At 39.4% G+C, this 14,315-nt stretch overlaps 1 protein-coding gene across 19 annotated transcripts in view; it reads left to right on the plus strand.

Moving 5' to 3' along the window:
• LOC126299135 (uncharacterized) overlaps nucleotides 1-14,315 on the plus strand; it is a 450,753-nt gene that overhangs the window by 357,215 nt on the left and 79,223 nt on the right. For 12 of the 19 annotated variants that reach the window (XM_049990880.1, XM_049990898.1, XM_049990882.1 and 9 more), the window contains 3 exons: nucleotides 892-954; nucleotides 4,338-4,400; nucleotides 9,014-9,076. In XM_049990880.1, coding sequence (XP_049846837.1) covers nucleotides 892-954; nucleotides 4,338-4,400; nucleotides 9,014-9,076 — 189 coding nt within the window. The remainder of the gene's footprint in view (nucleotides 1-891; nucleotides 955-4,337; nucleotides 4,401-9,013; nucleotides 9,077-14,315) is intronic. The other 7 variants (XM_049990886.1, XM_049990893.1, XM_049990894.1 and 4 more) reach the window with 3 other exon arrangements.

Below are 14,315 nucleotides of genomic sequence, written 5' to 3' on the forward strand. Positions count from 1 at the left end.
AGTCTGCACATCATTCTCATAAAGTTTGTCACCCATATTGTAAACAGTGGCTTCAAATATAAAGTGTAATTATCTACAGCCTTTGTTTGTACAGCCAAGAGAATGCTTCAGGCCAGAAATCTTGGGAGTTTATTTAGAAAATTCAAGCGATGTATAAAATAAAAAAAAAAAATTGAGAATTTTCTGCTACCAAGATTAGAGTTAAATAATAAAATATTAATGCAGCATGGCAAATAAAAGAAAGAGTTCTTAAAAATGAGTGTTACATAATTTGGTAGAAAGTACTAGGAACAAATATCAGAGATATGTTCGTTATTTCTGTCTTTGTCTTTTTTTGAAGCATGTTTGTGCTGTGTTTCTAATGAAGATGTTATTGATAGAATATTAAATACAGGCCTTCCTTCCTTCCTTCCTTCAATTGCCTGTAGCCAATTTTTAAATACACTAGACAATGTCATGTCAAGCACCTTAGTGTACTGTGAATATAGTTTATACTTGTAAATTTGCACATTATGCTCATATACTGAGATGAAAGAAGGGAGAACCTTTTGGTATCTGAGTGGCTTGAAGTTTTTCTCTGGAGTTATTGTGGCATTACAGTGATTTTATCTTTTATTTTTCTGTCATGAACATGTGAAAGAGTGGTGTGAACATCTCACCATCATATGTGGATTATGTTCAGTAGTTGTAAAGACTGTTACGGCTGTTGAGTACCTCCCTTCAGGGTACATAATTCCTGCTACCGATGGTTGAGAAAGTTGTTGCAGGAAATAACACTCGTAGGTTTTAAGCTTTTGACCTGGCTATTTATCTCTCTTTAATTTTAACATTTTTTGTTTTGTTTTAATTATGTATAATACTTACCTGAAAAGGTAATTGCTCTGATTACAGGAGTCAGTTCTTGAGACAAGAGTTCTGGATAGCCCTGAACCTTCAAAGGAAGACAGTAGTTCTGTAAGTATTGCAATTCCTAAATCAGTATTTCAGAAACTGTTAACTGATAGTTATTTCTACATCTGCATTACATGCTTGCATACATACATATGTATGTATGTACATACTCCACATGTCACTGATGTGCCACTTTCCGACACAAAATGCAAATGGATATCTTGTAACTCCATCCACTGTACTGCCCTTTCTTATAAAGCTTTTGACAGAATGATGGTGACCCTTACACTGGAGCTCCTCAGGTGCCATTGATGTAGATTTTAATGGATATTTTAAGCAATGTGACAGACCTGCTCACAAATTTAGGTGATAATGAGTTGAATGTGTCACGTGTTTTACGATTTTTTGTTTTGTCTTCACTTCTACCTCAGCTCTTAGGTCACTGCAATTAGTACGTTAGTGATCGACTGTCTCCGCCCGTTACTCTCTTTCTGATCCGCTGATTTTCGTTTTGGGACTTGCCTCTTAGTGGCTGTCCAGATCAGATGTCATTGTTTGTAATGGTCTGCCTTGCCTCACTTGCTCCATTGTACCATTCAGAGGAGTCGTGAGTGTTTTGTAAACAAGAGCACAAGGGAGAAGCCCCATTGGTCTCACATAGTCAGCTCATGGGTGCTGATGCCTACATCGTTGAACCACTTCAAATGTGCACACACACACACACACACACACACACACACACACACACACACACACACACACACACACACAGTGTGTTAAAGAAGTAGTATATCAGTCTTCATCAACAGTCTCGGCCACCAGTGAAACTTGTCAGCATGAATTGATTTGGTCAACATGAACTAATACTGTAGCCATCACATGACAACCCAGCACCTAACCAAAGCAGGTTCAAAGATTACTCCTACCAAGGATAATGCACTACTGAGCAACAGGTATTTGGAGAGGCAGTTTGTATCCACTGTAGTCCACCTGGACACAGTGTATACTGTTGCAGGGGAAGAAGGCAAGTGTTTGGCAATAGTTACACTGCCAGATGTCAACCATCTCAACATTTCTCTTCATGCCAGCAAACTGTAGATAATTACAGTCAACTATGGGATGAACACCATTGTCATACCGTTGTGTAGTTGTTGTCCAAAATGGTGTTGCCATGTCCTGTCTTTGTCAGAGGTACCAGCCATTCTCCTAGCCACTGAATTTGGAAAACCAAATGAATCGACCATCTGTGGAGGTGAATCCAACACAGACAAAGATCTTCCATGGATGACAGTCACTAAGATATCACAAAATTTCATTGACATCTTCATCGACGGCCAGCCTCTCTATGAGCTAGCAAATTCAGAAGATTGTTTCTGTGTATTGTTGATTGCACTGTGGATCATCCTTCAGTTAGCCAGCAATCATACAAATTGCTGCCAGATGAATGATGAATAACACAGGTGGAATGGAGAAAGTGGTGCAAAATGTCATCATTAAACGCTCAGTGTGTCGTTGGTTCTTTCCTATGGTCATAGTGAGAAACACACATGGCATATGACATTTGTGCATTGACTACTGAGAACTGAACTATATTAACAAGAAATACACACTATGTGATCAGAAGTATCTAAACACTTGGCTGAAAATGAGTCACAAGTTTCTGGCACACTCCATCGATAATGCTGGAATTTAATATGGTGTTGGTCCACTCCTAGCCATGATGACAGCTTCCACCCTAGGCATATGTTAAGTCAGGTGCTGGAAGGTTTCGTGGGAAATGGCAACCAATTCTTCAAAGTGTGCTGCATGAGGAAAGGTATTAATGTTGCTCGGTGAGTCCTGGCACAAAGTCGGTGTTCCGAAACATCCCAAAGGTGTTGTATAGGATTCAGGTCAGGACTCTGTGCAGGCCAGTACATTATAGGTATGTTATTTTCTTGTAACCACTGTGCCACAGGTTGTGCATTATGAATAGGTGCTCAGTCGTGTTGAAAGATGCAATCTCCATCCCCAAATTGTTCTTCAACAGTGGGAATCAAGAAGGTGCTTTAAAACATCAATGTAAGCCTGTGCTGTGATAGTGCCATGAAAAACAACAAGGGATCCAAGCCCCCTCCACATTGTGTACCGTAATTTGTCACTCCACTCAATAATATTTCACTATTCAATCATCAAATGTTTATGCTCCTGACACCATGTGAGGAGTTGTCTGGCATTCACGGACATTATGTGTGGCTTATGAGCAGCCGCTCAACCACAAAATCGAACTTTTCTCACCTCCCACCTAACTGTCATAGTACTCGACTCTCTTCAACTGTCTGCAGTCCCTGTCAGTCAACAGATGAGTTCAACCTCTACATTTTTGTGCTGTACATGTTCCTACATGTTTCCACTTCACTATCACATTGGAAATAGTGGACCTGGGGATATTTAGGAGTGTGGAAATCTCGAGTACAGGCATATGACACAAGTGACACGCAATCACCCTACCATATTTGGAGTCCGTGAGTTCCATGGAGTGCCCCATTCTGCTCTCTCATGATCTTTAATGACTACTGAGTTCGCTGATATGGAATATCTGGCATTAGGTGGCAGGACAATGCACTTAATATGAAACACGTATGTTTTTGGAGGGGTCTAGATACTTTTGATCACATAGTATATTTCTCCATTGCCGGTTGTTGATTACCATCCAGATTGCTCAAAAGGAGCAAAGTATTTCTGAACTAAGGACATGTAGACAGGCTATTGGAAAACTGAGGTTGTTCAGGCTGTCTTGACAAAGATTTGCATCAAAAATCCTGACAGTTTCTATGATTTCAAAGTTATTCCTTTTGGACTTAATAATGGAGCAGCCACATTTGAATCTATAATGGACAACCTTCTTCAACATCCTGTATGGACAACACATTTGTGCTGTCTGGATGATACTGTCATTTTTGGAAGACAATTGAAGAACATCCAAGCCACCTGAGAGCTGTGGTAAAGTGTATATTGAGATGAGAGAACAAAGAGCCTGTCCGTATCTTTGTAGCTTGAAGTTAGTCTCTGAAGTTTTTGTGCCATTACAATGATATTATCTTTCATTTTTCTGTTGTGAACATAAATAATTTAATGTGAATGAGTGGTGTGAACACTCAGCATCACATGTGGATTATGTTCAGTAGTTAGAAAGATTGTTAAGACTGTCGAATACTTCCCTTCGGGGGACAAGTTTTGCTACCTATGATAGAGAAAGTTGTTGCAGAAAATAACATCTGTGGGTCTTAACTTTGGCCCATCTATTTATCTTTTTGTAGTTTTAACCTTTTTTGTTTTGTTTTAATTATGTATTACTCTTACCTGGAAAGGTAATTTATTATCTTAAAATTGTTGCTTTTATGCAGTCTTGTGAGTACTTCCCTCACTACTTGTCTGAAATATCCCCTCTGCTACTCTGATTACAGGAGTCAGTTCTTGTGACAAGACTACCGGATAGCCCTCAACCTTCAAAAGAAGACAGTAGTGCTGTGAGTAATGCAATTGCCAATTCAGTAGTTCAGAAACTGTTAACTAATTGTTATTTCTACATCTGCATTACATATACATTCTCCACATGCCACTGTTGTGGCACTTTGTGACACAAAGTGGAAAGGGGGATCCTGAACATACATCCACAGTACCGTCCTTTCTGACAAAGTTGTTCACAGAATAATGGTGACCATTACACTGGAGTTCTTCAGCAGCTTTTGCTGCTGGTTTTTGATACATAATTTAAGCAGTGGATTGTATGAAATGTAAGACCCAGGAAATTTTCAGCAGTATTCATAGACGTCAATCCTAGACCATGGTGATCATTTATATGAATATCAAGAATAGAAGTTACCTCAGTATCAGTCGTTGTGACACTTTCTTCTAACATTTAAAAGATTAGTTAGTAATGTTTGCATATTGTGGAATATTTGAAGTTTCTATGAAAGAGTTCACTTCTGTTCTTTCTGTACATTGGAGTATACAATAAAAATGCTGTTAGTGCTAGGTGTTACATTTTACTGAAGATGCAACTTTTGAATTTGGGCAGTGTGACATTGTTTTGTGGAGATGTCGATTACTTCAAAATATGTACATCACCAGAATGTAAGCAGTACATCATTCCCATGATCTATATATTCAGGAAACCAATCAATTCCAAAAGAACAGGAAGTCAGGCAGCCAACAATGTTTTCTGGATTTCTGGTCATGGCATGACTAAATGGTTGAAAGGGCTCACTAAGTCTGCAAATACAACATGTAGGATGACACGATGAGCTTGGCAAATGTGTACTTTTACTTGAGTTCTCACTCCACCAGAGTCCCAAGAAGAATGAAGAGAATTATGATAGTTGGGTTAAAGGCCGTGCCAAACCAAAGAAAACAGTTGGTGACAATTACCAGCAACTCTACCTAGTGGGAGAACTATTGCAAAGCAGGTGGCACTGGTGTGCAGAAACAACAGTCTTACATACAGAATACTGTGACCTTGTGCCACATTGTAAATCTGAATATAAAAGAAGCTGACAAAACCTCACGCTTTGCAGAAGGCGTGCTGTTTGTGTGGTAAAGGATGTGATAACAACAGAAGAGTTTATGAAGTGGTGGTAGAGAAATGAGGGAATGCAGAGAAAAGAGTCAGACAAATGAGTTGTGTCTTGACTCACAAATGTGGTAACTGTTGCATCTGTGGAAGACCCCCACGATCTTGCCTCTCACATATACTCGGTAGTGAGAGAGTGGGTTCAGCATTTTATGACAGCCAGAACTATGAAACTAAGTGCACAAGAGGTAGCAGCCATGTACCCTGACCCCATGTGAGGACAATGTAGAGTATTTTAAAGCAGAAGTTTATCAATTTTTAGCACCAATCTGTGCCACCAGTCAAACATGTCAGTAAGAATTCACAGGGCAAACTTAAACTTATGCCATAACTATCACATGACAACCCTACAACTGCCCAAAGCAAGTACAACCATCTCCTAAAGATGTATTCAACATCTATTACACCACCAGCTATCAACCATCACAACAGTTCTATTCACATCATTAAGCTGTAGGTGATTATATTGAACAGTGGGACAAATCCTATTATCATATCTTGGCTGAGATTGTTCCCCAACATTCCATAGCCACTCCCCATTGTCGTAGAGTGGTACCAGCCATTCACATAGTCCCTGAATTCAGGAAAACTAATTGAAACGAGCATCTGTGGAGGTGAATCCACCGTAAGAGGAAACCCTCCATGGATGACGGTCATTAAGATGTCAGGAAATGTGATGGAAGTCATCATTGACAGCCAACCTGTCTAGGAGCTAGGCAACTCAGAGGTTTGTTTCTCTGTAATGTTGAATGCTTCTCATTGCCAGCTGAAGAAGTTGTATTCTGTGTTATGAATGCAATTGTGTTGATACTTGTAAATGGGAAATATGCCCAGCTAAGAGAAACATGTTTTGCAAGAATAACTATCACTGACAGAACACAGTCCTTCACATTTGTTGTGTCAACAGAATGTAGTCATAAATCATTCTTGGATGGTACTTTTTGCAGGCATCACGAAGCCATTCCAACAAGTACCTAATAAACATTGATGTGGGTGTGTGTTGTTGAAGCATTTTTATCCCACAATGATCAACAACAAGAGTTCCAGTCACCAGGCCATTCCAACAAGTACCTAATAAACATTGATGTGGGTGTGTGTTGTTGAAGCATTTTTATCCCACAGTGATCAACAACAAGAGTTCCAGTCACCAGGCTAGATACTCACTTTACTCTGAAGCCTTAGCCAATTGCAAAAAGGTACTCAGGTCCACAAAAGGAATCTACATGATGGTGACGATCATAAGTACTGTAGGTGTTCAACGAGAACTTAGTCTCACTAACTGTGATAAGCTGCCACAACTCATCCTTAACAAGAGCAGCCAAAGCTGTCCCAGGTGGGCAGCTGAGTGCCATTGATGGAAAGAGTCATGCTGTTCTACGACTCTGGACTATGCAGGGGAGGAAGCTACTGTCGAATTACCTTTGAGATCTGGCCTGAGGAAATAACAGTGTCAGAGAGTGATAATAATTTTGTGTTATTTTCAATTCAGGAGTGGAAAACAGAGAGACATTATGTGCTAATGGTAAAACACCATTTTAAGACTGGGACTCGTCCTTCACTTAGCCAGCAGTCATATAGTGTGTCGCCAGTTGAATGACAGATAATGCAGCTGGAGTGGAGAAGGTACTGCAACATTTTATCACTAAACTTTCAAAGAGTCCTTGGTTCTCTCCCATGTGAATAGTGAAAATAACACATGGCACATGGTGTTTATGCATTGTGTAATAACCATTGAACTATATCAGGAAGAAATACAGCTATCCATTCCAGCCATCGATGACAGCCTAGTTTGCTGAAAAGTAGCAAAGTTTTTCTTAACTTTCACATATAGACAGGCTATAGGGAAATGGAGGCTGACAAGGCTGATTGGAGTAAGGTTGCCCTCAAAATTCCATATGGTCTGTATGAGTTCACATTTGTGTATTTTGGTCTGTATTATCCTCTAGCCACAATTGAACATATGATGGACAACTTGTTTCAATACCTTATATGTACAATATGATTTTGCTCTCTGGAAGACATTTCAAGAACATGTGAGCCACCTAAGAACTGTGGTGAAGTATGTTCATACTGAACGTCTTCCTCTGAATCTGTTAAAATCTTGAGGCATTTAGTTAATGGCATTGGAGTCCATCCTGATCCAAAGAAAATAAACGCAAGCACAGATTTTCCAACTTCTTGACACGACTGTGGTGGGAGAAATTCATTCAGGATGTGCTGACCCTACCAGTGATTCAGAAAGGACTTCTGGAACAAGGGATGCCCATTGCATGATCTGCTGTAGAGAGATGCAGAATTTACTTAGAATGAGGTGCAAGATGATCTTTTCTTGTCCTTAAGGAGGCATGCACGTCACCTTCAGTCATAGCTTTTTCAGACAGGAATATCCAGAACTTCACACCAACACTAGGATTGATGGGTTAGGTAAATTTCTAGTACATGTTCAGAAAGGTGCCGAATAGGTGATACCTTATGCTTTCAGAGTATTCTCCTCCAAGTCTAAGATGAACCAGTCTCAAACCAAAGGAGTGCCCTGAATTTGTTGCTGCCATGAACAAGGGCATCTTTATTTACTAACCAGCCAAATCCGGCAGCACACAGTCTGCACATCATTCTTATAAAGTTGGGTACCCATATGGTAAAGAGTGTTATGTCTGCACTGTCTTCAAATATGAAGTGTAATTATTAGCAGCCTTTGTTTGTACAGCCAAGAGAATGCTTCAGGCCAGAAATCTTGAGAGTTTATTTAGAAAATTCATGTGAAGTGTAAAATAAAAAGTTACGTGAGAATTTTCTGCTACCAAGTTTAGAGTTAAACAATAAAATATAAATGTATCATGGCAAATAAAAGAAAGAGTTCTTAAAAATTAATTTTACATAATTCAGTAGAAAGTACTAAGAACAAATTTCAGAGATATCTTCATTATTTATGTCTTTGCCTTTTTGTAAGTGTGTTTGTGCTGTGTTTCAGATGAAGATGTTATTGATAGAATATTAAATACAGGCCTTCCTTCCTTCAATTGCCTGTAGCCAATTTTTAAATGCACTAGACAATTACATGTTAAGCACCTTAGTGTACTGTGAATATAGTTTATACTTCTAAATTTGCACATTACGCTCATATATTGAGATGAAAGAAAAGAGAACCTTTAGGTATCCTAGTGGCTTGAAGTTTGTCTCTGGAGTTATTGTGCCATTACAGTGATTCTATCTTTTATTTTTCTGTCATGAACATAAGCAATTTATGTGAAAGAGTGGTGTGAACACCTCACCATCATATGTGGATTATGTTCAGTAGTTAGTTGTTATGTTCAGTAGTTAGCTGTTGAGTACATCCCTTCATGGTACCTAATTCTTGCTACCGATGGTAGAGAAAGTTGTTGCAGAAAATAACACTCGTAGCTTTTAAGTATTTGACCAGGCTATTTATCTCTCTATAATTTTAATATTTTTTGTTTTGTTTTAATTGTGTATAACACTTACCTGAAAATGTAATTGCTCTGATTACAGGAGTCAGTTCTTGAGACAAGAGTACCGGATAGCCCTCAAACTTCAAAGGAAGACAGTAGTGCTGTAAGTATTGCAATTGCCAAATCAGTATTTCAGAATCTGTTATCTGATACTTATTTCTACATCTGCATTACATGCTTGCATACATATGTACGTATGTACATACTCCACATGTCACTGATGTGGCACTTTCTGACACAAAATGCAAATGGATATCTTGAAACTCCATCCACTGTACTGTCCTTTCTTATAACACCTTTGACAGAATGATGGTGACCCCTACACTGGAGCTCTTCAGGTGCCATTGCTGTAGATTTTAATTCATAATTTAAGCAGTGGCTTGAATCAAACGTAAGACCCAGGTCATTTTCAGCACTATTCATGAGTGCCACCTGTAGTCCATGGTGATCATTTATTTGAATATCAAGAGTAGAAGTTAATTCAGTATTTGTCTGTGTGACACTTTCTTCTAAGTTTTAAAATATTAACTCATTATTTTGCTTCAAGCTATACAGCATGGAATGTTCTGGGGAGGTTAGTAGCACTGACTTACATACTCTGGGTTGTGTGTTCAGACTGACCACCAATAGTTAATGCATATTTATTATTTATCATGTCTGGAGGGTACTTGCCATTTCTTAAGTTTGTAATGATTAGAATATTTGAAGTTTCTATCGAAGAGTTCAGTTCTGTTCTCTCTGTACATTGGCGTTGACAATAAAAATTATTTTAGTGTTAGGTGTTGTATGTCACTGACGATGAAATTTTTTGATATGGACTTGATTGTGGTTATGGTGTGGCATTGTTTGGTGGAGATGTTGAGTACTTCAAAACATTTACGTTACTGGAATATAAGCAGTACATAATTTCCATGGTCTGTATATTCAGGAAACCAATGGATTCCAAAACAGCTGGAAGTCGGGCACCCATCAATGTTTCCTGGAACTTCCGGTCTGTGCCTGACAAATTGTTTGAAAGGGCTCACCAAGTTAGCAAGTACTACATGTGGGATGACACAATAAGTTGGGCAAATGTGTTGTTTTACTTGAGTGATCAGCCCACCAGTGTTCTGAGAACAACGAAGAGTAGCTTGATAGCTGGGATAAGTTCCATGCTGAACTGAAGAAAACATTTGGTGAAAATCACTAGCAGATTTGCCTAGTGGAAGTTTGACCCTAATGCCACTTCTTAAATCGGAATACAAGAGAGCTTATAAAACACCTACTTTATGAAATGTGTTCAGCTCTTGTGGTAAAGGATGTTACAACAGCAGAAAAAATCATGAAGTGGCGCCAGAGAATTGAGGGAAGAGAAGAGAAAAGAGTCAGAGGAATGAGATCTGATTTGACTCCCACCAAATGTGGTACCCTTTGTAGTTGTGGAAGACCACTACTATCTTGCCTGTCTTATGTGACAGGTATTCCAAGAAGAGATTAAACATATCATGATAGCCAGAATCTCAAACTAAGAACACAAGATGTAATGGCCATGTACACTGACCACATGCCAGCAGGTGGTAGATTATGTAAAATGTGACAGACCTGTCCTCAAATTTAGGTGATAATGAGGTGAATGAGGCATGTGTTTTACGATTTTGTGTTTTGTCTTCACTTCTACCTCAGCTCTTAGGTCACCGCTTTCAGTATGTTAGAGAATGTCTGGCTCCTCCCATTACTGTTTTTATAATCCACCGATCTTCTTTTCTGGACTTGCTTCTTAGTGGTTGCCCATATCAGATGTCATTGTTAGTAATGGTCTGCCTTGCCTCACTTGCTCCATTGCCCCATACAGAGGAGTCGTATGTGTTGATGTAAACAAGAGCACAAGGGAGAAGCCCCTTTGGTCTCACATAGTCAGCGTGTGGGTGCTGATGACCGCTTCAAACAAACACACACACACACACACACACACACACTCACACACACACACACACACACACACACACACAGTGTGTTAAAGAATAAGTTTCTCAGTCTTCTTCAGCACCAGTCACGGCCACCAGTGAAACTAGTCAGCATGAATTCATTTGGTCAACTGGAACTAATACTGTAGCCATCACATGACAACCCAGCACCTGACCAAAGCAGGTTCAACCATTCCTCCTGCCAAGGATAATGCACTGCTGAGCAACAGGGGAAACAAGGCAGTTTGTATCCACTGTAGTCTGCCTGGACACAGTGTATACTGTTGCAGGGGAAGAAGGCAAGTGTTTGGCAATTGTTACAGCACCAGATGTCAACCATTGCAACAGTTCTCTTCATGCCAGCAGGTTGTAGATGATTAGAGTTCACTATGGGATGAAGGCCATTGTCATACGCTGTGTGAATTAGCCAGCACTCATATAGATTGTTAACAGATGAATGATGAATAACCCAGGTGGAATGGAGAAAGTCGTGCAAGATGTCATAATTGAATGCTTATTGTGTCCTTGGTTCTCTGCTATGGTCATAGTGAGAAACACACATGGCATATGACATTTGTGCATTGACTACTGAGAACTGAACTATATAAACAAGAAGGACACACTATGTGATCAATAGTATCTGAACACCTGGCTGAAAATGAGTTAAAAGTTTCTGGCACACTCCATCGATAATGCTGGAATTCAATATGGTGTTAGCCCACCCCTAGCCTTGATGACAGCTTCCACCATAGGCGTATGCTCAAACTTGTGCTGGAAGGTTTAGTGGGAAATGGCAACCCATTCTTCAAAGTGTGCTGCACTGAGGAGAGGTATTAATGTAGTTTAACTTGAGTGATCAGCCCTCCAGTGTTCTGAGATTGGTCATCGAAGCACCATACCATGACCTGCATGTTCACCGAATCTGACGTCCCATGATTTGTTTCTGTGGGGAACATTGAAGGATATTTGCTGTCGTGATCCACCAACAATGCCTGACAACATGCATCAGTGCATTGTCAATGCATTTGCGAACATTGCAGAAGGCGAACTACTTGCTGTTGAGAGGAATGTCATTACACGTATTGCCAAATGCATTGAGGTTGACGGACATCATTTGAGCATTTATTGCATTAATGTGGTATTTACAGGTAATCACGCTGTAACAGCATGCGTTCTCAGAAATAATAAGTTCACAAAGGTGCATGTATCACATTGAAACAACCTAAATAAAATGTTCAAATGTACCTACATTCTGTATTTTAATTTTAAAAAACCTACCTGTTACCAACTGTTGGTGTAAAATTGTGAGCCATATCTTTGTGACTATTACAGCACCATCTATCACAAAGCGAAAAAACTAGTCCAACTAAAACATTCATATTTCTTTACGTACTACATGAAATGTAATAAAAAAAGGGGGGCGGGTACCTACTTTAAGAAACACAGCTAATATCCGTATGACCTATGGCAGCGCCATCTAGCGGGCCAACCATAGCGCCATCTTGTTTCCCCCTTGAATTTAGGCAAGTTTCGTTCTTTGTAGTGTTTTCATTTGACGCTTATTTCGTGAGATATTTGGCCCGGTTACTATCAGTGAACCACCCTGTATTATGGAGAACCTTCTTCAACAAGTTATATGGACAACATATTTGTGCTGTCTGGATGATACAGTCATTTTTGGAAGACAATTGAAGAACATCCGAGCACCTGAGAATTGTGCTAAAGTGTATTCACATTGAAGGCCTCATTCTTTCTGAAAGACTTTCTATTGGTCAGAAGAAAATAAGAAAAGAAAAAAAGGAAGAAAAGAAAAGAAAAAAATAAATAAACCTGGAGCATTTAGTTAATGGCAATGGAGTCAACCTGATCCATGGAAAATAAAAGCAGGCACAAGCTTTTCCACCTTCTTGGCACAACTGTGGTGTGAGAACTTCCTTCAGGATGTGCTTATTCTACCCACGCATGTCCATTGCATGAACTGCTGCAGGGAGATGCCAAATTTTCCTAGAATGTGGTGCAAGAAAATCTTGACTTTTCCTTAAGGAGGCATGAACGTCACCTTCAGCCACAGCTTTTTATGACAGGAATGCTGATCCAGAACTTCACACCAACACTAGCATTGATGGGTTAGGTAAATTTCTAGTACATGTTCAGGGAGGTGCCGAATAGGAGATAGCTTACACTTCCAGGGTTTCTCCTCCAAGTCTGAGATGATCTACTCTTAAATCAAAAGAGTTCCCTGAAATTGTTGAGGCCATGAACAAGTGCAGCTTCATTTATTTGCAAATTACTCATGCTGATGATGAACCAAGATTCTCTTTTCTAGATGACAAGCATGATGAATCAGTCAGATTGACTGGCTATATGTATGCTGAGGCTTCAGGAGTATGGTGTCACAGTGGTGTACAAAACCACATACAAACACAAGGATGCTGAGTGCCTTTAAAGGACCTTTTTTTTTGAGTGGTGATAAGACGTCAGACTTGTTTGTTGGAGCATACTATGAATTCATTTCCTGTGGTGATCTGTTCATCTCAGAATAGCATTTGTGCCTTATAGCCTCAGTTATTTGTTGAATGTTTCTCAATCTCTATCTTCTGCTGCTGTTTTTCCTTCTGCAGCTCCCTCTAGCACCATGAAAGCTATCGCCCAATCTTGTAACCAATGTCCTATTGTCCTACATATTCTTCTTATTGGTGTTCTCCATACATTACATTCTTCAACTGTTCTGTGGATAACCTCCTGATTTTTTACCTTATTAGCCCACCAAATTTTTTACATTCTTCTGTAAAACCACATTTCAAACACTTCCATTATCTTCTGTTCCGGCTTTTACACAGTCCGTGAGACACTATCGTACATAGCTGTGCTCTGAATGTGCATTCTCAGAAATTTCTTCTTCAAATTTAGGGCAGTGTGTGATACTGGTATACATGTTCTGGCCAGGAATCCCCTCTTTGTCTGTCCCGGTCTGCTTGTCTATTTTTCTCAGAATTTGGAACATCTTACACCATTTTACAGTGTGTAAAACTTTTTCTTTGTTGGCAGATCCAATGAATGTGCTTTGATTTTTCTTTGATATTGCTTTGATTGTCAAGCATATCAGGACTTCCCCCATTTTAACTTTCCATTTCCTAATGCTGAACTGATTGTCATGTAATAGATCATCAGTTATCTTTTCCATTCTTCTGTATATTATTCTTGACAGCAACTTGCATACATGAATTGTTATTCTAATTGTCCAATAGATCCCACACGAAACTGCCCTTGGTGTCTTGGAAAATGGAAATGTGTAGGTGATAATTTTCCCAAAAGGCTGATGGTATGCAACCAGGATCATAGACTCTACACACCAGGATGATTAGCAATTTTGTTGCCACTTGTCCAATGATTTTAGAA

Source organism: Schistocerca gregaria, chromosome X (genome assembly GCF_023897955.1).
Source record: "Schistocerca gregaria isolate iqSchGreg1 chromosome X, iqSchGreg1.2, whole genome shotgun sequence".
NCBI lineage: Eukaryota > Metazoa > Arthropoda > Insecta > Orthoptera > Acrididae > Schistocerca > Schistocerca gregaria.